General features: G+C 35.5%; 1 protein-coding gene and 1 pseudogene across 1 annotated transcript in view; one reads left to right on the top strand and one right to left on the bottom strand.

Annotated features, from left to right (window-relative positions):
- SENP7 (SUMO specific peptidase 7) overlaps window positions 1-9,754 on the top strand; it is an 80,933-nt gene extending 71,179 nt beyond the window's left edge. The window contains exons 5-6 of the mRNA XM_039222273.1: window positions 601-798; window positions 9,550-9,754. Of these exons, the coding sequence (XP_039078204.1) occupies window positions 601-798; window positions 9,550-9,754 (403 nt within the window). The remainder of the gene's footprint in view (window positions 1-600; window positions 799-9,549) is intronic.
- Window positions 9,755-18,774: 9,020 nt separating this feature from the next.
- On the bottom strand, window positions 18,775-19,245 carry LOC120224053 (annotated as a pseudogene).
- Between the last annotated feature and the right edge of the window lie 2,758 nt (window positions 19,246-22,003).

The raw sequence follows: 22,003 nt of genomic DNA, 5'->3' as shown, positions 1-22,003 counted from the left end.
AATGCAATGAGACAGAAAACTGGTGCTGCTTGCATTTATGTTTTGCTTATCAAAAGGGTATAGGTACAGTAAAAGTAAATGCTTTAAATTGATCTATTTGTAGAAATAAGGTAAAATTAAGTCTATATCTTAAGATTATGAAGACAAAGACTATGTAGTTGTAGTAAGGCTGTAGTTTCACCTTTAGTTTTAAGAATGCTTTCCAAATTAACAAATGCTAAAACAAAACACATTTACGTTGTAGAAAGTGGTTGCCTTTGTAATGAAATATGCAGATGTGTACAATGGTTTCACTGAAAGTGTAAATAGGTGCAGATGAGTTACCAGGACTCCCAACAGCTATACATGTGTGTGGCCATAGTTCTAGTGTACCAGACAGGATTCTGAAGAAAATTCCAATATAAGTGAAATAGGCTTTACTTTTTAATATATATTTGAGAATGGTTAAGCAAATATTTTACTTATTTACCACTCTAGTTAATTGCTTGAAGAACTGAAACCAAGAATACCTGGAGGTTTTCTTTTGGTATAGTTTGTGATTAATTCGTATAATATACACTGTTTAGTACTTTATGTGTTAATTATTTATGTGTGTAACAGGCAACTCAGAGTTGTGTTGACGAATGTCCTATGGACGGATTTAGGACGAAAATTCAGAAAGACCCTACCTAGAAACGATGATAATTTATGTGATGCCAACAAGGTGCAATCAGACTCATTGCCTTCGACATCTGTTGACAGCCTAGAGACATGTCAAAAATTAGAACCTCTTCACCAAAGCCTTAATTTATCTAAAAGGTATGTTGTTCAGTATTGATTTTGTTCAACTTACCGCATTTGAAATAATAAAACTCCCAATAATCTTAAAATTGTTAAGATTGTTGGAAATGATTTTTAAGAAAATCTGCATATACAGGTATGCCCCACTCGAAAGCAAATCTTAAAGCTGACAATCTCAGTTTACAAAGTTAACAGTACTTTTGCATTTCATTAAGTAATTTGACATAGAATTATTTTGAAAACCAATTATCAATATATTTATATTACTTTATAATTTGATTCACATACACATATTCTTACAGACTCATTTATGATATAAAATGAAGATATATAGATAGATAGGTAAGGACTTAGATTAAATAATTTATGAAAGGTATGTTAAAGATGGAGAAAGTAAAGGTATATATATCTATTTATGTGTTGACAGAATTGAGAGAATTAATAGTTTATTTTTTATTTTCTGCATCTTTAACTTACCTATTAAATATTGTTTAATATACGTCCTTACCACTTTTAACTTTGTATTTTATGTGCATTTTCAAATAAAAGAGGTGATAATTAAAATAATACCCCTAGATTTTTAATAATAAATATCTAGTTTAATTTTATAAATAAGACCAGTTTTGTTTTATATTTTTTAAAGGAATTGTGTATGGAATTTGGGGCTCAAAGTGGGAATTAGCTCTGGGAATTTGTGATCTGTAACATAATATTTTTAATGTATTTCTACTTACAGTTTTAACCCTTAAATGAATGTTTTGAGGGAAGTACTTTGCTTTTAATTAGAATAACTTGTCATTAGCTTGGTAGTGCTTTAATTATATGGTCTATAACATATAAGTGCTTCAGCCAAGTCCAGATAAAAACTGATAGATTTCTTTTTTTTTTTTTTTTAATGTTTCTATTTATTTTTGAGAGAGAGAGATAGACAGACATACAGACAGAGTGCGAGCTGGGAGGGACAGAGAGAGAGGGAGACCCAGAATCCAAAACAGGCTCCAGGTTCTGAGCTGTCAGTACAGACCCCGAAATGGGACTCGAACTTGTGAACTGTGAGATCTAGAGCTGGGCCGAAGTTGGATGCTCAACTGACTAAGGCACTTAGGCACCCCAAAACTAATAACGTTCAACACAATTATTTTAAAAGTAAAAATAGAACTCTATCAAATCATCTGAATGTTGTATTATACATTAATTTTAAGAGGATACTTCTTTTAAAAAAGGCAAAAATGAAAATATAAGTAAAAGAATTTCCTTATGTGTTCATGAAATTAAAATACAGTATGAAGTTAAAAGTCTCAGTAAGATTCTAATTTGGTTTTTACAGTGTATGTGTGTGTGTGTGTGTGTGTGTTTTCCCTTTCACTTCACTGCTAGCTAGTCCAGACCTTTTCTCTCAGCTCTAAGGCTCCTAAGTTGAACTTGCTCCAAAGTGAATGCAATATCTTTGTTCTCAGACTTATTTCTATTTCCATATCCCCTTCCTGTGTGAGTATATGACTTCTCTTTCTTTTTCACCCTTTATATCTAGTCATTTTTCATGTGTAGTAATTTTTGCCTCCTAAATCTGTTTTTGAAATGATCTTGTCTACTTTTTTTTTTTTTTTGCCATTGCCTCAGTTCAAGCCCTGATAACTTTGTGCCTTTATTACTATTAGTATTGGGCTTCCCACGAATGGCCTTTTCTTCTTGATAATTTCCCTGTATTGTTGTTAAGTTAATCATTCTGAAAGGCAGATGTTACTTTTAGCTCTCTAGTTTAACATCTTTCTGTGGCTCCACGTAACCTTCAAGATAAACTTCAGACTCCTCAGTTTACCATAGAGGGTCCTTAATGATCTCCTGTTTGCCTGTCTCTAGCTTTGTGCCTGTCTACTCCACATTCATAACTGAGCTTTAGCCTATAAAAAACTGGTGGTAGCTCAGTGAATGTATAGTGCTATTTTATACAGCTGAGTATATTCTGAGCTCATTCTGTTCTCTTATCTTGGAAACTGTTCTCCTTTCCCTTTTACTGATATTTTTTATTCTTTAACATTGAACTCACATGTCATCTTTTTGAGACAGCTTCCTTGATTCCACCTCCCACATTTGCATTTAATCCCATTTTTTGCCTTGTTAAGCAGCCTGTTTATATATCATAGCACTTATCACATTTATTATGATTTTTAGTTTCTTTGCCTCCTTCCAAGGGAAGCTTGCAAGGACTACATTTTATTATTTTTTACTCTGATACTAATACCTAGCACATTGCTAAGTGCTTACTAAATGCTCAATCAATATTTGGTGAATTCAAGGAAGGTTGCTTCTCAGCAGAGTTACATTTCCAGTCTCTTTGACTGAAATATATTTTCATCCATTACAACCATTTATTTGCTCTGTAATTTTGGTGACAACCAGGAAAAGGGATATTATAAGTTTCAAATAAGAAAATTGGAGAATGGTTTAGGATATAGGTTTGGATAATGTTTTCTTCTTCTTTTTTTTTTTAATATTTTTATTTATTTCTAGGAGAGAGAGAGAGACAGCATGAGCAGGGGAGTGTCAGAGAGAGAAGGAGATACAGACTCTGAAATAGGCTCCAGGCTCTGAGCTGGCAGTCAGCACAGAGCCCGACATGGGGCTCGAACCCATGAACCGCGAGATCATGACCTAAGCGAAAGTCGGACGCTTAACCGACTAAGCCACCCAGGCGCTCCTGCATAATGTTTTCTTTTGGAGACATGCTACCTGGAATTATCTGGAATATCTGGCATATTCTTTCTTCGGTCTTTGCTTAACTTTTGCTTTTTGTTTTACTTTCATTTTTACTTAGCTAGGACTTTATTATTTCAGAAAGATGAAAGGGAGAAAAATTTATTTTTGGTTTTTAAAATCTTAAAGTTTGAGAGGCCCCTGGGTGGCTCAGTCAGTTGAGCATCTGACTGTTGATTTCAGCTTAGGTCATGATCCCAGGGTCTTGGGATAGAGCCCTGTGTTGGGTTCTGGGTTGAGCATGGAGCCTGCTTAAGATTCTGTATGTCTCTCCCACTGCCCTTCTTTCCCACTCATGCACTCTCTGTTAAAAAAAAAAAAAGACTAGTGAGTCAACCAAAATTACTCATTCAATCCCAAAAATGACATTAATTTTTAGAAATTTTATTTGCACTTTAGATTTTTTAAATGTTTATTTTTGAGAGAGAGAGAGACAGAATATGAGCAGGGGAGGGGCAAAGAGAGAGAGGGAGACACAGAATCTGAAGCAGGCTCCAGGCTCTGAGCTGTCAGCACAGATCCCGATGCAAGGTTCAAATTCACAAACCTCAAGATCATGACCTGAGCCGAAGCCGAATGCTCAACCAACTGAGCCACCCAGGCCCCGTTTATCTGCATTTTGTTGGCTTTTATGTTAGGACAGTTTAGCCTTTTAATTTCTGAATAACACTGAGAAGAAAAACAGAAAATAAATCTATCTTCTTAAATAATGAAGAAAAGGGTAAAGAGTTTTAGAAATACCAAACTAGCAGTATGTGGAATACACACATTTCTTTTAAATAAGTGAACAATATTTTAGTTTAGCTTTTATTTCCATATGTGTTTCACATCTGTTTTCCTGAGAGATGACTTTGAGGCATTTATAAACCTTGATTATTAGGCAGGAAAGAGCCTAGTAGGACACATACACAAGGCTTTTGAGAAGATAAACTATCTTTCTTCTCTCTTCATCAATTGGCATCAGAGATTATTAGAGAAAAATGGAGACAGTGTACCCATATTCCATTAAGAAAAGTTAGGTCCCAGTTCTTGGAATTTCCCTAATTATATTTATTCATTTTCCCTTAAATTTACATATATTTGAAGTTTTAAAAAATTACATAATTTAGATGTTGTGATGGTAAGACTTTTGGGACACTACAGTGTACCTGTAACCTTAAGATTTCTTTAAGCCAGTATATGGGGCGCCTGGGTGGCTTAGTCGGTTAAGTGTCCGACTTTCGCTTAGGTCATGATCTCGCGGTTCATGGGTTCGAGCCCCGCATCGGACTCTGTGCTGACTGCCAGCTCAGAGCCTGGAGCCTGTTTCAGAGTCTGTGTCTCCCTCTCTCTCTGACCCTCCCTTGCTCACGCTGTCTCTCTCTATCCTAGAAATAAATAAAAATAAAAAAAAAAAAGATTTCTTTAAGCCAGTATAAATTTAGTTTAGTGATGATTTATTCATTTAAAATTAGCATAGTAAGAGAAAGGAGCAAACTTAGAAAATCCATGAATAACAGTTACTCAGCAATTAAAATTGTTTTCACTACATAGCTTGAGAAACTGATTTAGAAAGTACATTTTTTAAAAGTTTATTTTGTGTGAGAGTGAGCGAGCGAGCATGAGAGTAGGTGAGGGGCAGGCAGAAAGAGAGGGAGAGAGAGAATCCTTCACTGACAGCTCTGAGCCCTCTGCAGGGGTCGGTATCAGAAACCATGAAGTCATGACCTGACCTGAACCAAGAGTCAGATGCTTAACCAACTGAGTCACCCAGGTACCTCATAAATGCCATTATATTTTACTTACTGTTATTGTTTACATACTAAGGAAAAAATTGGATACACTGTGAAATGACAGTTTTTTAGCCCTTTCTTCCATATTGAATTAGTATGAAAGATGAAATATATACTGTTATATATTTCTTGTGAAAATTTAGAATATTTTGTAATTCTGGCTAGCTGTGGAATTTCCGTGGCAGTGCTAACTTATATAATTGTACACAAAAAGATAGCTTAGGTATTATGAACTAGTCAACACTACATGGATTTGTATTCTATAAGGCTCTTACAGAGGGCTCTGTTTCTTCAAGGTAAACAAATTGCATGCATTGCAAATGGTTGATGAAAGATGTTTGGGCTATGACTATGTGTGTGAAGAGCTGGGTGTACTAAGGGCATTACTAAGTGTTTAATTATGTGCTTTTCAAATAAGCTGTTTTCATCAAGATTACAGAGTATGATGAATTAGGACAATTAAGCACCATTTGCTCTTTTCTTAAGGTTATTTATTTATCTTGAGAGAGAGAGAGAGAGAACGAACCAGTGGGGGAGGGGCACAGAGAAGGGTACAGAGGATCTGAAGCAGGCTCTGTTCTGGTAGCAAAGAGCCCGATATGAGGCTCGAACTCATGAACCATGAGATCATAACCTGAACTGAAGTTGGATGCTTAACCGACTAATCCAACTAGGCACCCAGGACAGTTAGGTACCATTTGAAAGTAAACTTTGTAACTTTGAGGAAGACTTCAATAGTAGGAAGATTAAAGTGATTTTCTTGTTACTGTGTACCTAGTACATGCCAGGACTTGTACCAACTGCTTTACATCTAATTTATTTAATTTAGTCTTAACAACTTTGTAAGGTAGATTTCCTCCTAATTTTAGAGATGAGAAGATCAATGCTAAGAGGAATAAATTATAGTACATAACTTGCCTAAATTATATTATTAGGTGCTGAAGTCAGAACCTGACCTCTATTATTTTTCTAACTCTAGAGTCCTTATTCTTAACCCCTGTACCATAGTGATTTTCACTCTCTGAAATTTAATTTTTTCAAAAGTAGGAATTGGGCTTTATTACTTTTTTCTATGATACCTAAATTATTGACCTTTAAATATTCTAGTTATTCTTTAATTTTTTTCTTTTGACATTTTGTTCATGTTGTAATAGATTGCTGTCTTATGGAAAGATCTACCACGGTAGACATGCTGAGTGCCTGGAACCTTCTGATAGCTTCAAGGGCCCTCTACGGCTCTTGTGCTGTAGAGCTGCAGATTCTACTGCAGCTTTGGTATATCCTCTTTTTAACTGGTGTTTGGGTCAGTTTTGATACTTTTCTCTTCTAGGAAAGACTTTCAGCTATTTGTTTAATCATTTAACTTTGTCTCTCCTAGGAAAGACTTTTAGCTAGTTGTTTCAGCTATTTGTTAACTTATTTGTCTAACTTATTTTTATTTTTTTTTAAATGTTTTATTTATTTCTAGGAGAGAGAGAGAGAGAGAGAGAGAGAGACAGTGTGAGCAGGGGAGGGTCAGAGAGAAAGGGAGTCACAGACTGAAACAGGCTCCAGGCTCTGAGCTGGCAGTCAGCACAGAGACTGATGCGGGGCTCGAACCCATGAACCGCGAGATCATGACCTAAGCGAAAGTCGGACACTTAACCGACTAAGCCACCCAGGCGCCCCTTATTTGTCTAACTTAAAAGGTCTTATTTATCCTCCAAGATTCTTTTTTTTCATATCTCCTTCGCTTTTTTCTTTCTTTAAATATGGTGGCAAAAGAAACCATACAAGAATAAGATGATGATCATTTATTGCTCAGAAGAGAATTCTAATCTTTAAAAATTTTCCCTTTCCTTGCTAATATTTGTGCTTGTTTTTGTTGATTATTCTTTTCAACATTTTGTACAAAAGTGACCATTTTGTATTGAGGCTTGCATTTCTCCTATTTTGGGGGACCACTTTTTTAAGGGGCTCAACATTTTAAAACATACTTAAACATAATATAGTCAGGCATTTAAACAGAGATACAAAATACAGTTGACATTTCTTTGATGTGTCTCCTTATCTGTCTCAAATTTTCTCTTAAATACTACAGTTTTTGGATTATTTTTCTTATGAGCCACACTTTAGAATTCAGTAATGGTAGGGGACCATAAAAATAGTATATTATCAGTTCTTAAAATGAGTTATCAACTTAGTATATTAGATTCTCTCATCTCTTAAAAGTAAGTAAAATTTATTTACATTAAGGTATTTATCTGGAAAAAATAGTTCTAACCTCTCCTATATTCCTATATTTTCCCTAAAATATTGAGAAACACATATGAGCTTTTATTGAATTATAGTTGAATCTTTTTAGTGATTTATTTCATAGCAATTTCTAGTGTGAGATTAGAGAAAAGAAATCTTGAGACTCCTTACTGGTTGTATGTTACCTCCATTCCCACTTTGGATCCAGGATTTTAAGGAGGGTTCTGTCAGGCATTAGTTACACAAAGCACACAATGATAACTAGGATCCTTAGAGATTTAAATCACGTGAAAAGGTAGAAAAATATCTCTGCCTTCCCCTCCTTATAATTGTTGGTTATACTAGATAGCTAACTTCTTTCTTCACTCAAAAACCTCTGAGTTTAAGGAGTTGTATTTACTGCCTTTGCTTTTACATTATACATGCTACTTTTTTTTGGTTTATTTATTTTTGAGAGAGATAGAGACAGGGCATGAGGATGGGAGGGGCAGAGAAAGGGAGACACAGAATTTAAAGCAGGCTCCAGGCTCTGAATTGTCATTGGAGAGCCCGACGTGGGGCTCGAACTCCCAAACCACGAGATCATGACCTGAACCAAAGTCGAATGCTCAGCTGACTGAGCCGTCCAGGCGCCCCTAATTCATACATAATACTTAATCATTGCAATATTTTTTTTGTGGAGTTTCTGCTAGAAAATGCATATTTTCAAGGATTCCCTGCAGTATCTATAGGAAAGCTGAGTCATCTGGATCCTTTGGCACTTAGTATTAAGAATACCTATAGTGGAATAAAATAAAGAAACCAAAATACAATAGGCCCAGGTTCTTCTACTAGGAAGAGTTATACCTTCAGCCATTTAACTTTTCTGAGCTTTGAATTCTTCATGTTTTAAATAAAGGTAAGACTAAATTATTTTAAGTTTTCAACGTCTGAAATTCTGTGCTGTCTAGAACATAGTGAAAAGAACATAATGCCTCTATGTAGTAAAAATGAGTACCTCTAGGTACTACAGCAAATATAACAAAGTATAACAGGGAAGTTCACATGTTTCACTTAAACAGAAGTACTCCAGCCCTCTCTAAGTATTTTCTGTTGTTTCTCACATAGGGTCAATAAAGTGCTGCAGGTGACATATTGATAATGTCAAGGGGAACATCTGATGAAGAGGAGATAGGAAAATTTTAAAAATTCAGTAACAAGAACTAAAAACTAACACAGTAATTTGGTTTGTGTTGGTCAGTTCAGGGTCAAATAATTGCTTGAGATCATCATTGTAGTGTGGCAAAGTATATCATGGGTGTTCATAAAAACAGTTGGCTAACCAAGAAAAGATTATATTATCCTCTTCTGTTTAGGAGATAGCAGGCTTTTATGTAGTACATTTGATGTGAACTCCACCAATTTTAAAAAGTGTGGAGCTTTAAAAATACACTTTAATTTTCTAGACATTTGATTTGTTGGCTCTTTCCTTGGTGCTCTTATATAAAGCATATATATTACAATGACTACATGTCCTGTTTTACTTATGGAATCTATCATTACCACAGATGCCATCTGAATGATGTCTTTCCTATTGGATTTAGCATTTCTCATTTGCTAATTACAAGTATGTAATTACTCATCAAGAACCTTTCTGCTGAGTGAGAAGAATGAAGATTTCTTGAATTGGTTTAATCTGTGTATTTAATAATTATTGGGCAAAAAAACAATTTTTGAGAAAAATTGGTTAAAGTTTTAAGCACCCCAATAGCATCATTAGTTGAGTTAAAGCCATTATTGTGGCAGGCTAATCTGTACCAATTTATAAGACACTAGTACTTCTAAAAATAAAAAATAAAACCAATGTGTTCATACAGAATTTTGAGTATTTATGGGTTGATTTCTAGAGTGGTATACTTCTAATTGCTTACTGTGCTAAGATGAAAATGTTTGAAAATTCAACTTCTTAGAATACTTTGTTGACTGCAAACTTCAGTACAGTACAGTGTTTGTTATTTTGTGTGAACAGGATACCCAGAGTTATATTGACGAATGTCCTGGGAACGGAGTTAGGAAGAAAATACATAAAGACCTCATCTGTAACTAAGGCCAGTTTGGGTGATACAGACAACTTGCAATCAGAGCAGCTTTCTTCATCATCTGATGGCAGCCTAGAATCTTGTCAAAATCTAAATCCTCACAAGAGCTCCTTTTTATCTGAAAGGTATGTTTAGTGATAACTTTATTCAAAATAAGTATTATACTTATTCTAATGAGCCACTCTATTTTTCCCCCATAGATGCGTTATTCCTAAAAGTGAGGCAGATGTGCTCTGGTGGCTAGTATGACTTTTCTCTCCCAGTAGCTTGAGATGACTGTGGGAACCAACAGTCTGTGGCTAATAATCAGTTTCAGAAAGTTCACTGTACTTGTGTTTTGGGAAAATAGATGCAGACTTTAATGAAAACTTAGTTACCTATTTCAGTTTGGGTGATAAAATTGAAATCTCTTCTTTTGACATTTTTCTTTTCTTCCTCCTCTGTCCTATTTATACATCTGGCCATCTATTGGTCTGTCTATCCATTCATTCATCCATCTTGCCATCTTGACACGATCACTGTTTTTATATCCAGATTCTGGCACTAGACCTGGCATTTAGTACTCAGTAAATATTTGCTGAATGAATTGCTGAATGTATTCCTCACAAAAATGGTTTGGGATTCCATTAACAAACAGGGCTTGCTTAGCCAGTGAGTGAAATGGAAATCTGAAGTTGCTTTTATTTCAACTTATAAGAGATGCTTCTGTGGAGACTACAAATAAAAAAGAAATTGTGGGATAAAGCTGAGGGATGTCATTTAGTAAATACTACTAAATCTTTTAACTTTCATTTACCATGAACTTCTCTTGTTAATTTTATGCCCTCTGCTAGTATAATAAAGTAGTTTTGATTTTAGTAAAAAATTTTTGATCCATTCTTTTTTTTTTTAATTTGCCCTGAACCATCCACAGGTATCTTCTAGTTTGTATTTTTCTTGTAAGCCTAATTACATTAAAGAGTATTTATAGCTAACTTTTTAAAGATCTATAATAAATTTCTTACATTTCTGACACTTTTATTTTTATAAACTGTTTATTTCTTATGAACTTATAAATTTTATAATTTTTTCTCCTTTTGGAGAATATTTTTTGTTTCATATCAGTTCTACTTAGTGAGTTGTTAATGGCACTTTTAACATTATACTTTATTAGGTGTTTTCTGAATTTACCAGAAGAACTGAGTTTCAGTAGCATTATCCAATTATTAATGTATTTAATGTATAAATTAATGTATAATTAGAGATATTAGAAATGCATTTATCAGTTTGTACTATAGATATTTGTTTCTGCCTCCTCTACTAGTCCGCGAGTTCCTTAAGGAGAAGCATTATGTCTTAATTATATTTATGACCAGTGTTTAGCTGAATACATACTTTAATTTTGTGTACTTTGATTAATGTTCATGTCATTTAATCTTGAGCTTTGGTTTCCTGAGTTGTAAGAAGAGAAATGACTTTTTATATCACACAATTATTTATTATCTTTTTAATTTAAATATCATATGTCAGAATTCTTTGTGTACATAAAACATTTAAAAATGTTATTATTGATGATACTTTGTATAGAAAAAGTCACTTATTATGTACTGTCCCAGTGGAATTCAAAAGACATTGGTGCACATTCATACTGTTAAGAAAAATAGCACTGTTATGAGGATTCTTTGGAACTATCAAATTGTAGACTACTGTACAGGTTTTGTACCAATTTGGGGCTAAGATTTAATAATAATAAATCTAAAATTTCTGATTGTTTCTAAAATCTGTTCAGTGAGAACTCTAGCTCTCTTCAAGTCCTTTCTAAATAGTTATGAAATTTCCAGGTGGTATTTGATGTGGGCTCTGCAAATTCATTTTCTTGGTGGTGGTTTGCTTTGTTGCATTTAGAATAGGCATAGACTTTGGAGCCAGACATCAGTATTGCAAACATGCTGATTTACCTTGAGCAAGTTACTTTGATTTTTAAAACATGGATAGTAACACACATCTTAAAAGATTATTGTGCAGAATTAAGGAGATAACTATGTAAAATTCTTAATATAATGCCTGAAACTTAGTAGGTAGTAGTAATTATTTTTGTGTCTCTCTTATTTATACCAAAAGTACCATTAAAGGCTGGTGCTGTATGTTGATGCTACTGAAGTCTTCTATTGTGAAGATACTGATCCTTCTCACCTTCTGATCGTGAGATCACTGTTACTCCATTACCATTACAATACTGCCAAGGCAATTGTCACAGCTATACTAAGTATTACCATTTGGTTTAAGGAGGAGTACTGTAGTACTTAAACCAAAATTTAGTTCTCTCTTACCTTAAAATGAATTCACTTTGAGGAGAATCCATAGTGCCCTATGGAAATAAATTGCATGTGTGGCCATAGCATCCTTCAGTTAGATGTGTCCCATTAGAACTGAATATAGCATGGACGCAGGGTAGGCTCAAGGATGGGACTCCTCTAACCAGCCTCCTCCCAGCCTGCCTATCTTAGTCAAAATCAGGAAGAGGAAATATAAATTATTTAGATCTTTTTCAGAGACACAGGTTCTGACACTATTGTAATTGTTATTGAAGAGAATGTGATAAACATGTCCACTCTTTGTTATAAAGAATGTCGAGTAACAACTAAAACTCCGTGGGTAGGAGAATGGAGGCTATGACTGAAAACTGAGGAAGTTTTCTCTGAAAACCTAGCACTTATGCCCTTGATGATATTTATGGAAAAGTGTTTTATAAAGGCTAAAAGTCTATTTTATATATATATAGATTTATATATATATTTTGTTTTTAAAAAATATTTTTAATGTTTATTTATTTTTCAGAGAGAGAGAGATTGAGCACAAGTGGGGAAGGGGCAGAGAGAGAGAGGGAGACACAGAATCTGAAATAGGCTCCAGGCTCTGAGCTGTCAGCACAGAGCCTGATGTGGGGCTCGAAATTGTAACTACAAGATCATGACCTAGGTTGAAGTCGAACGCTGAACCAACTGAGCCACCAAGGTTCCCCTGTTTTATGTATTTTAGGGAGAGAGAGAGAGAGAGAGAGAGACAGGGAAGAAGAGAGAAGGGGAGGGGAAGAGAAAGGGGGACAGAGGGTCCAAAGCATGCTCTGTGCTGATGGCAGAGAGTCTATTATGGGGCTTGAACTCACAAACTGCAAGATCATGACCTGAGCCTAATTTGGCTGCTTAACTGACTGAGCTACCCAGGTGCCCCAAGGCTAAGAGTCTTATCTTAACCTTAGCCTGTCTTAGTGTTCAGAACTGTTATTGTTGACTATAATAACAACTGAAATGGACTTATGCAGGAAAAAATATTCTGTTTTATGCCAAAAATAAAGGAATAATAAAAAACCAAGAATGAATAGGAAATTTGAATTAAACTGGTCTCTTTGAAGTAGCATATTTGTTTTTTTATAGATGGCAATTTTTAATTTAAAAGATAAACTTAATTATTAAACTTTATATTACTTCTTTAAAATCTTTTAACTAATACTTAAGTATTTATGATATTACACTGTGATAAATGAATTTCATCTCAGTCTATTTGCTTAATTTCTTTCCCTATGCCTCAGTTTACCTCATCTGTAAATTACATAATAATACCTAGGTATTCTGGAGAATGAAAAATTAGCATTTCTCTTTTAATTTGATAACTTGCCAGTCAATACATTGAGATATATCTACTTTTACAAATACGTATTTCCTTATGAGTGAACATTTATGTATTTTTCATTTTTTGTCTATATAGCATTGCTGCAGTAAGTTTGTGTATTTATTTTTATAAATTTTTATAGTGCCATTCTTTTAACCAGAATTAAGTGTTATCATTGAAAAAATTTTTTATTCCCTATTGACAAAAATAAATATAACTTTACAGAAAATTGTTTTCATTTCAGCTGTTTTTTATTTTTAGTTAAGATATATCTTGATTTTGTATTTCCTATATGAGTTTTCTCTTTAGTGTTTGTATGTATTGAGGTGTTCTGTTTCTTACTGACATGTAAGAACTCTTATGAAAGGTATTAACTCGTTACATGTGTTGCAAAAGTTTTTTCAAGTTTCCTTTTTGTTAATTTTACTTTGTTTATAGTATCTTCTGTAGTATAAATTTTTAAATTTTATTTTGTAAAATATGTTAGGACTTGACCCCTGTGTTTTGGTTTATCCTTGGAAATACCTCTTCAACCCCAAGTACAGAAATAGGTTAATCAACCGGTATCTTATTTGTGATGATTTAGATGATGTAACATCCAGAACAACAGTGTGGAGATCATTTCCCTAATTGAGGTTCTGATTCCTTTTTTGCCTCTCTGTAGTCTGGTATAAACATCTTTGGACGGTTGGATTGCTTTCACCTTTTGGCTATTGTGAATAACACTGTTAGGAACATTGGTATGCAGGTATCTCTATCCCTGCTTTAAGTTCTTTTGCATATATACCCAAAAGTGGTTTTTCTGGATCATATGGTAGTTCTTTCTAGTAGTAATTTTTGAGGCACGACCATTACTGTTTTCTATAATAGCTGCACCATTTTACCTTGCCATTAGCAGTGGATAGGGGTCCCAATTTCTCCACATGCTTGTTAAAACTTGTTATTTTCTGTTTTTATGTAATAGTTATCCTAATGGGTGTGATATGATATCCCATTGTAGTTTTCATATGGATTTCCCTAAAGATTAGTGATGCTGAGCATCTTTTCATGTGCATATTGGCCATTCTTATGTCTTTTTTGGAGAAATGTCTGTTCAAGTCCTGTGCCCTTTGATGAATTAGGTTATGTTTTGAGTTTTAGGAGTTCTCTATATATTCTGAATATTAATATCTTCTCAGAAATATGATTTTCAAATATTTTCTCCCATTCTTCTCTGACCACATGGCAGGAAGTTAGAAATTATTAACGGAAGGAAAATTGGGAAACTCTCAAATTTGTGGAAATTAACACACTTAAAGTAACCAATGGGTCAAAGAAGGAATCACAAGGAAATTAAAAAATGGTTAAGAATGAATGAAAATGAAAATATATCAAAACATATGGTATGCACAAAAGCAATGCTAGAGGCAAAATAAATATATAGCTGTAAATGCTTACATTAAAAAGAAATATCTCAAATCAGGGGCGCCTGGGTGGCTTAGTCGGTTAAGCGTCCGACTTTCACTTAGGTCATGATCTCGCGGTTCGTGGGTTCGAGCCCCGCGTCGGGCTCTGTGCTGACTGCCAGCTCAGATCCTGGAGCCTGTTTCAGTCTGTGACTCCCTCTCTCTCTGACCCTCCCCTGCTCACGCTGTCTCTCTCTCTCTCTCTCCTAGAAATAAATAAAAAAAAAAAAACATTAAAAAAAAAAAGAAATATCTCAAATCAACAACATCTTAAGGAACTGGAAAAAGAAGAATAAATTTGCCAGATACAGGATTTCTAGTTGACAGGTTTTTTTCTTCAGTACTTTGAATGTACCTACCCAGTGCCTTCTGGCTACTATGGTTATTGATGAGAAATCTCATAATCTTATGGAGTATCCTTGGTATGTGATGAGTTGCTTCTTTCTTGGTGCCTTCAAGATTCTCTTTGCCTTTTGTCATCTGACAACTTGATTATAATGTTTCTTGGTACAGGTCTCATTGAGTTTATTCTGCTTATAGTTCTTTGAACTTTTTTGGTGTTTATATTCATGTCTTTCATCAAATTTGAAAATTGTCTTGTGATTATTTATTTCAATAATTTCTTTGCTCCTTTATTTTTTCTCCTACTGAGATAGCAGTGTTGCATATATTGGTCTGCTTGTTGGTGTCCCATAGGTCCCTTAGGCTCTGTTCACTTTTTTCACACTTTTTTTGTTCCTCAGATTGGTAATTTCCGTGATCATATCTTCAAGTTCTCTTCCTTTCCTTTCCCTTTCCCAATCCCATTCTCATTCCCATTTCCATTCCTAATGTTTTTTTTTTTTTTTAATTTCTAGGAGAGAGAGAGAGAGAGAGCGTGAGCAGGGGAGGGTCAGAGAGAGAGGGAGTCACAGACTCCGAAACAGGCTCCAGGCTCTGAGCTGGCTGTCAGCACAGAGCCCGACGCGGGGCTCGAACCCACGAACCGCGAGATCGTGACCTGAGCGAAAGTCGGACGCTTAACCGACTAAGCCACCCAGGCGCCCCTCCCATTTCCATTCCTAAACCCAGAATTGATGATGGGTTATTTCTTCTGCCAGTTCAAATTTGCTTTTTAAAAGTAATCTCTATGCCCAATGGGGGGCTTGAACTCATAACCCCAAGATCAAGAGTCTCATATTCTCCCAAATGGACCCACCCAGGTACCCCATGAGTTTTTAATTTTAGTTATTATACTTTTTAACTCTAGAATTTCCTTTAGATTTATTTATATATTTTGTCTTTTGATATTTTCATTTACCCATTAATCATTTTCTTGGCTTTGTCCAAGAAATTTTTTTTTGGTAGCTTTTGGAGGATCTTTAAGAGTTGTTATAATATCTTTTTCTTCTCTTGAGTCTGCTTTCTGGATTTTTTTTTTCAGGGACACATTCTGTTGATTTGTTTTTGTTTTCCTTTTGAATCATCTATGGTTTCCTGTTCGTATGCCTTGTGATTTTTTTGGTGTTGTTGAAAATGTAACATTTGAATCTTAGAATGTGGTAAGTTTGGAAATCAGATTCTTCCCCTTCCCAGGGGTTTGCTGCTTTTTTCCTTCCTTCCTTCCTTCCTTCCTTCCTTCCTTCCTACCTTCCTTCCTTCCTTCGTTCCTTCCTACCTACCTTCCTTCCTTCCTTCCTTCCTTCCTTCCTTCCTTCCTTTTCCTCTCTCTCCCTCCCTCCCTCCTTTCTCTCTTTCTTTTCCTTCCTTCGTCTCTCTCTCTCTTTCTCTCTTTCTTTCTTTATTGTTAACATGACTTTGTTCCACTCATCAGCTTGATATATAAATATAAGTTCTTCCCAGGTCCTTTATAAGCTTATGCCTTTAAAAAAAAATTTTTTTAAATGTTTATTTATATTTGAGAGAGAGGGAAAGAGCGACAGTGCCCAAGCAGAAGAGGGGCAGAGAGAAAGATGGAGTTAGAATCTAAAGCAGGCTCTAGACTCTGAGCTGTCAGCACAGAGCACTATATTGTACTCAGACTCATGAGCCATGAAATCATGACCTGAGCTCAAGTCTGATGCTTAACTGACTGAGCCACCCAAGCACCCCTTGTAGTAATGTCTGTGCCTTTCTGAATTCCCTCATGTATGTAATTACTTTCTAATAACCACAATCTTTAAATGTTTGGTTCCCAAAAGGAGGAAAGGGGAAAAATGAAGGGGCGGGGGTGTAGTTAAAACTTTAAGTCTCTCGGAAGTCATTTTAGCTAGATGAGAAAAGTGTTGTAACAATGGTGGTGGTTGTTGCAACAATGGCCTTTCTCTGTCTGCTCATCCATGAATAGAAACAGCAATCAGTGGTCAGAATACAGATTTCAAATATTTGGAGAATAAGGTCCTTCTTGCTTATCTCAGTGATTGGAAGCTTGTGCAAACTATTTTAGGAACTTGACACTTGTTGCTTGCTTTGCTGCTAGGGATAGGGCACTGGGTCACTGCTACCACTGTTAGAGCTCAAATTGACCAAAATTAACTGTTGAACCTTTTGATTAGTAGTTGCAGGTCTTCAATAGACTATAGAATTCCAAAATAGTTACATCAGACAGATTCTGCCAGTGTGGCTGTTGTCTAGGTGGGAAGATGGTAGGTGCTTCTGACTCCACAGTCTTCCTGTGCTCACTTGGTATATGTTTTATAGTTAACTGTACAGGGATCCTTGATTTATTCTTGGTATCTGAATTTTTAAAAAATGTTTTATTTATTTCTAGGAGAGAGAGAGAGAGACAGCGTGAGCAGGGAAGGGTCAGAGAGAGAGGGAGTCACAGACTGAAACAGGCTCCAGGCTCTGAGCTGGCAGTCAGCACAGAGCCCGTTGCGGGGCTCGAACCCACGAACCACGAGATCATGATCTAGGCAAAAGTCGAACGCTTAACTGACTAAGCCACCCAGGTGCCCCTCTTGGTATCTGAATTTTTTAGTGCTTATAAAATGATGTACAAATTTCCATGTTCTTGAATAGTTTTGAAAATGCAGCAAATACTATATAATATATTCTATTGTAAGAGAATAATATAGGTTAGTAATTTTATATAGTTTTTATTTCAAAATTTTTGCCTAGTTTAATACCATAATGAGTTGTTTTGTTAATAATTATTATGAGTTAGAGTATTGTGTGTATAAAGATTTAATTCATTCTATGGCTATTTTAATTAGTACCAAATTGCTTTCTTAATGTTTTGTAACAATTTATCTTTAAAAGTTAATAATTTTACTGATATATTATTGACAGAACATTGTTTTAGCTTTAGGTATACAATATAACCATTTGATGTATGTTTATATTGTGAAATTATTATTATTATTTTAGAGAGAGAAAGAGCATGCACAAGTGGGGGAAATGGGCAGAGGGAAGAAAGAGAATCATAAGCAGGCTCCATGTTCAGAGTGGAGCCCAATTTGGGGCTTGATCCCATGACCCTGGGATCATGACTTGAGCTGAAATCAAGATTTGGATGCCCAGCTGACTGAGCCATCCACGTGCCCCTATATTGTGAAATTAACATAATAAATTTAGTTAACATGCATAGTTATAATTACTAAATTTATTGTGATAAGAACTTTGAAGATCTATTGTTTTAGCAACTTCCAAGTAAATGATACACTATATTAACTATAGTCACTATGCTCTATGTATGTTATACTATTAGCACCCATCTTAATACTAGAAATTTGTACCTTTTTAACACCTTCGCCCATTTCCACCCAGTTCTCTCCAACTCCCCCATTCTCTAACAAGACTACCAATTTGTTGACTGTATCTACGTGTTTGTTTTTTTTTTAACTAAAACAGTTGACAATTTTATTTTCACATTTCACAATACAAATGAAAATTGCTTTTTTCGTTGTTGTTCCACTACTCCTCCGCCAAAACAATTCTGTCTTTGATAGAAAGGGGAGCAAGTCTTCCTTGTCATGCTGTTAGAAAACACTCAGAGTCACAGCACTATGATCTTTTGGTGAAACATGTAATATTAGAACACGTAATATAAAATGAATATAAAGAGGTTCACATTTTTCTTTATTAGTCTTGTTGAGTCTTTCCTGGCCAAGTAGACACCATCATGGGATGGGTAGGAGGTCTCATCATTGGGGGCTCAAGCATAATTGGCATTTGGCCTCCATAGCTGGCCTCATTCCAAGAGCAGGTCTCACTGGCATCATCACAGGATGAGGAGGGCTCATCATTGGAATCATGGGAGGGCCCCCAATATGAGGTGCTGGCGTCATACCAGGGCAAGGAGGACCCAGGAGACTGGGAAGAGGTGGGATCATTGCCCCTTAGGAGGAGCAGAGAATCAAGTAGGAGGTATCTTTCCTTGTTGAAATGTAGCAGCTCTTTTGTTGATTAGGCTCTAAGCCTGTTCTTCCGTTCATTTCTGATAGTAGTCTTTCACATTCTCTTTGTGTTTCCTACCACTGCTCTGTGTTTTCTCACAGATGGAGAGTCATGGTTGAGATATGTGTTGAAATAGTTATAGTAAAACTTGGACATGTTCTTCTGTAGGCTATTGGCCACTCCCTCCTGCTTTTTTTTTTAAAGATTCACACAAAAGAGACCATACCGTATTCGTCTTTCTCGTTCTGATTTATTTCACTTAGCATAAATGCCCTCAAGTTCCATCCATGTTGTTGTAAATGGCAGGATTTCTCTCTTTTTTTTTTTGTGGCTGAATAATATTCCTGTGTGTGTGCCTTATATTTTCTTCATCCATTTATCTCTTAGTGGACATTTAGGTTGTTTCCATGTCTTGGCTATTGTAAATTGCACTGCACTGTATATGGAGGCACAGATATCTTTTTGAGGTAATTATTTTGTTTTCCTAAGCGTAAATACCCAGTAGTGAAATAACTGGATCATATGGCAGTTCTATTTTTAATTTTTTTAAATTTAAATTTGTTAGTTATATATGTTAATATAGTATAGTGTTGATTTCAGGAGTAGAATTTAGTGATTCATCACTTATATACAACATCCCAGTGCTCATCCCAGCAAGTGTCCTCCTTAATGCCCATCACCGACCTAGCCCATCTCTCACCTACCTCCCCTCCAGCAGTTCTCAGTTTGTTCTTTGCCTTAAAGAATCTCTTACGGTTTGCCTCCCTGTCTGTTTTTAACTTATTTTGCTGTCCCTTCCCCTATGTTCATCTGATTTGTTTCTTAAATTCCACACATATGAGTGAAATCATGTATTTCTCTTTTCTCTGACTTATTTTGCTTAGCATAATACACTCTTAGTTCCATCCACATTGTTGCAAATGGCAAGATTTCATTCTTTTTGATCACCAAGTAATATGCCATTATGTGTGTGTGTGTGTGTGTGTGTGTGTGTGTGTATGTGTGTGTGTATACGTAATATATATATGTACGTATGTATGTATACCACCTGTTCTTTATCCATCAGTCGATGGACATTTGGGCTCTTTCCATAATTTGGCTATTGTTGATAGTGCTGCTGTAAACATTGGAGATGTATATGCCCCTTTGAATCAGCGTTTTGTATCCCTGCAATACCTAGTAGTGCAATTGCCAGGTCATAAGGTAGTTCTATTTTTAACTTTTTGAGGAACCTCCATACTGTTGTCCAGAGTGGCTGCACCAGTTTGCATTCCCACCAGCAGTACACAAAGGAAACTCCCTTTCTCTGCATCCTCGCCAACATCTCTTGTTGCCTAAGTTATTTTTAGCCATTCTGACAGGTGTGAGGTGGTATCTCATTGTGGTTTTGATTTGTATTTCCTTGATGAGTGAAGTTGAGCATCTTTTCATGTGTTTGTTAGGCATCTAGGTGTCTCCTTTGAAAAATGTCTATTCATGTCTTATGCCCAGTACTTCATTGGATTATTTGTATTTTGGGTCTTCTGTTTGATAAGTACTTTATAGATTTTAGATACTAACCATTGGCAAATATCTTTTCCCATCCCATCGGTTGTCTTTTAGTTTGTCTGAGTATTTCCTTCACTGTGGAGAAGCGTTTTATCTTTTGCAGTCCCAGTAGTTCATTTTTGCCTTTGTTTCCCTTGCCTCCAGAGATAAGTCTAGAAAGAAGTTGTTGCAGCCAAGGTCAAACAGGTTGCTGCCTGTTTTCTCCTCTAGGATTTTGATGGTTTCCTGTCTTAACATTTAGTTCTTTCATCCATTTTGAGTTTATTTTTATGTATGGTGTAAGAAAGTGGTCCAGTTTTATACTTCTGCATGTGGCTGTCCAGTTTTCCCAGGACCATTTGCTTGAAGAGACTTACCTTTTTTCCATTGGATATTCTTTCCTGCTTTGTCAAAGATTAGTTGGTCACACATTTATGGGTCCATTTCTGGGTTCTCTCCTCTGTTCCATTGATCTGTATGTCTGTTTTTGTGCCATTACCATACTGTGTTGATGATTACAGCTTTGTAATACATCTTCAAGTCTGGAATTGTGTGGCTCCAGCTTTGGCTTTCTTTTTCAATATTACTTACGTTATTAGCAGCCTTTTCTGATTCCATACAAATTTTAGCATTGTTTGTTCTAGTTCTGTGAAGAATGCTGGTGTTATTTTGATAGGGGTTGCATTGAATGTGTAGATTACTTTGAATAGTATTGGCATTTTAACAATAATTGTTCTCCCAATCCATGAGCAGGGGATGTTTTTCCATTTCTTTGTGTCTTCTTCAGTTTCATTCATAAGCTCTCTATAATTTTCAGCATACACATCTTTTCCTCTTTGGTTAGGTTTATTCCTGGATACCTTAGGGTTTTGGGTGCGATTGTAAATTGGTTCAATTCCTTGATTTCTCTTCCTGCTGCTTCATTTTAGGCATATAGAAATGTAAGTTATTTCTGTTGATTTTATATCCTGCAAGTTTATTGAATTCATGTGTCAGTTCTAGCAGGTTTTCCGTGGAGTATTTTGGGTTTTCCACATAGAGTATCATGTCATCTGCAAAGAGTGAAAGTTTGACTTCTTCCTTGCTGATCTGTATGCCTTTATTTCCTTTTGTTGTCTGATTGCTGAGGCTAAGACTTCCAATACTATGTTGAACAACAGTGGTGAGAGTGGACATCCCTGTCATGTTTCTTTTTTTCTTTTTTTTTTTTTGCGATGTTTGCTTTGTCAGCATTTATTTTTTTTTTATTTTTATTTTTTTACAAATAGGTTATTGTCAAATTAGTTTCCACATAACACTCAGTGCTCATCCCCACAAGTGTCCTCCTCCATGCCCATCCCTCCTCCCCCCCACATCCATCAGTCCTCAGTTTTTGTCAGCATTCAAG

The sequence above is a fragment of the Hyaena hyaena genome, unplaced genomic scaffold (assembly GCF_003009895.1).
Source record: "Hyaena hyaena isolate Hyena2069 unplaced genomic scaffold, ASM300989v1 scaffold_1095, whole genome shotgun sequence".
In the NCBI taxonomy this organism is placed as follows: Eukaryota; Metazoa; Chordata; class Mammalia; order Carnivora; family Hyaenidae; genus Hyaena; species Hyaena hyaena.
This window is presented reverse-complemented; position numbering and strand designations above follow the sequence as displayed.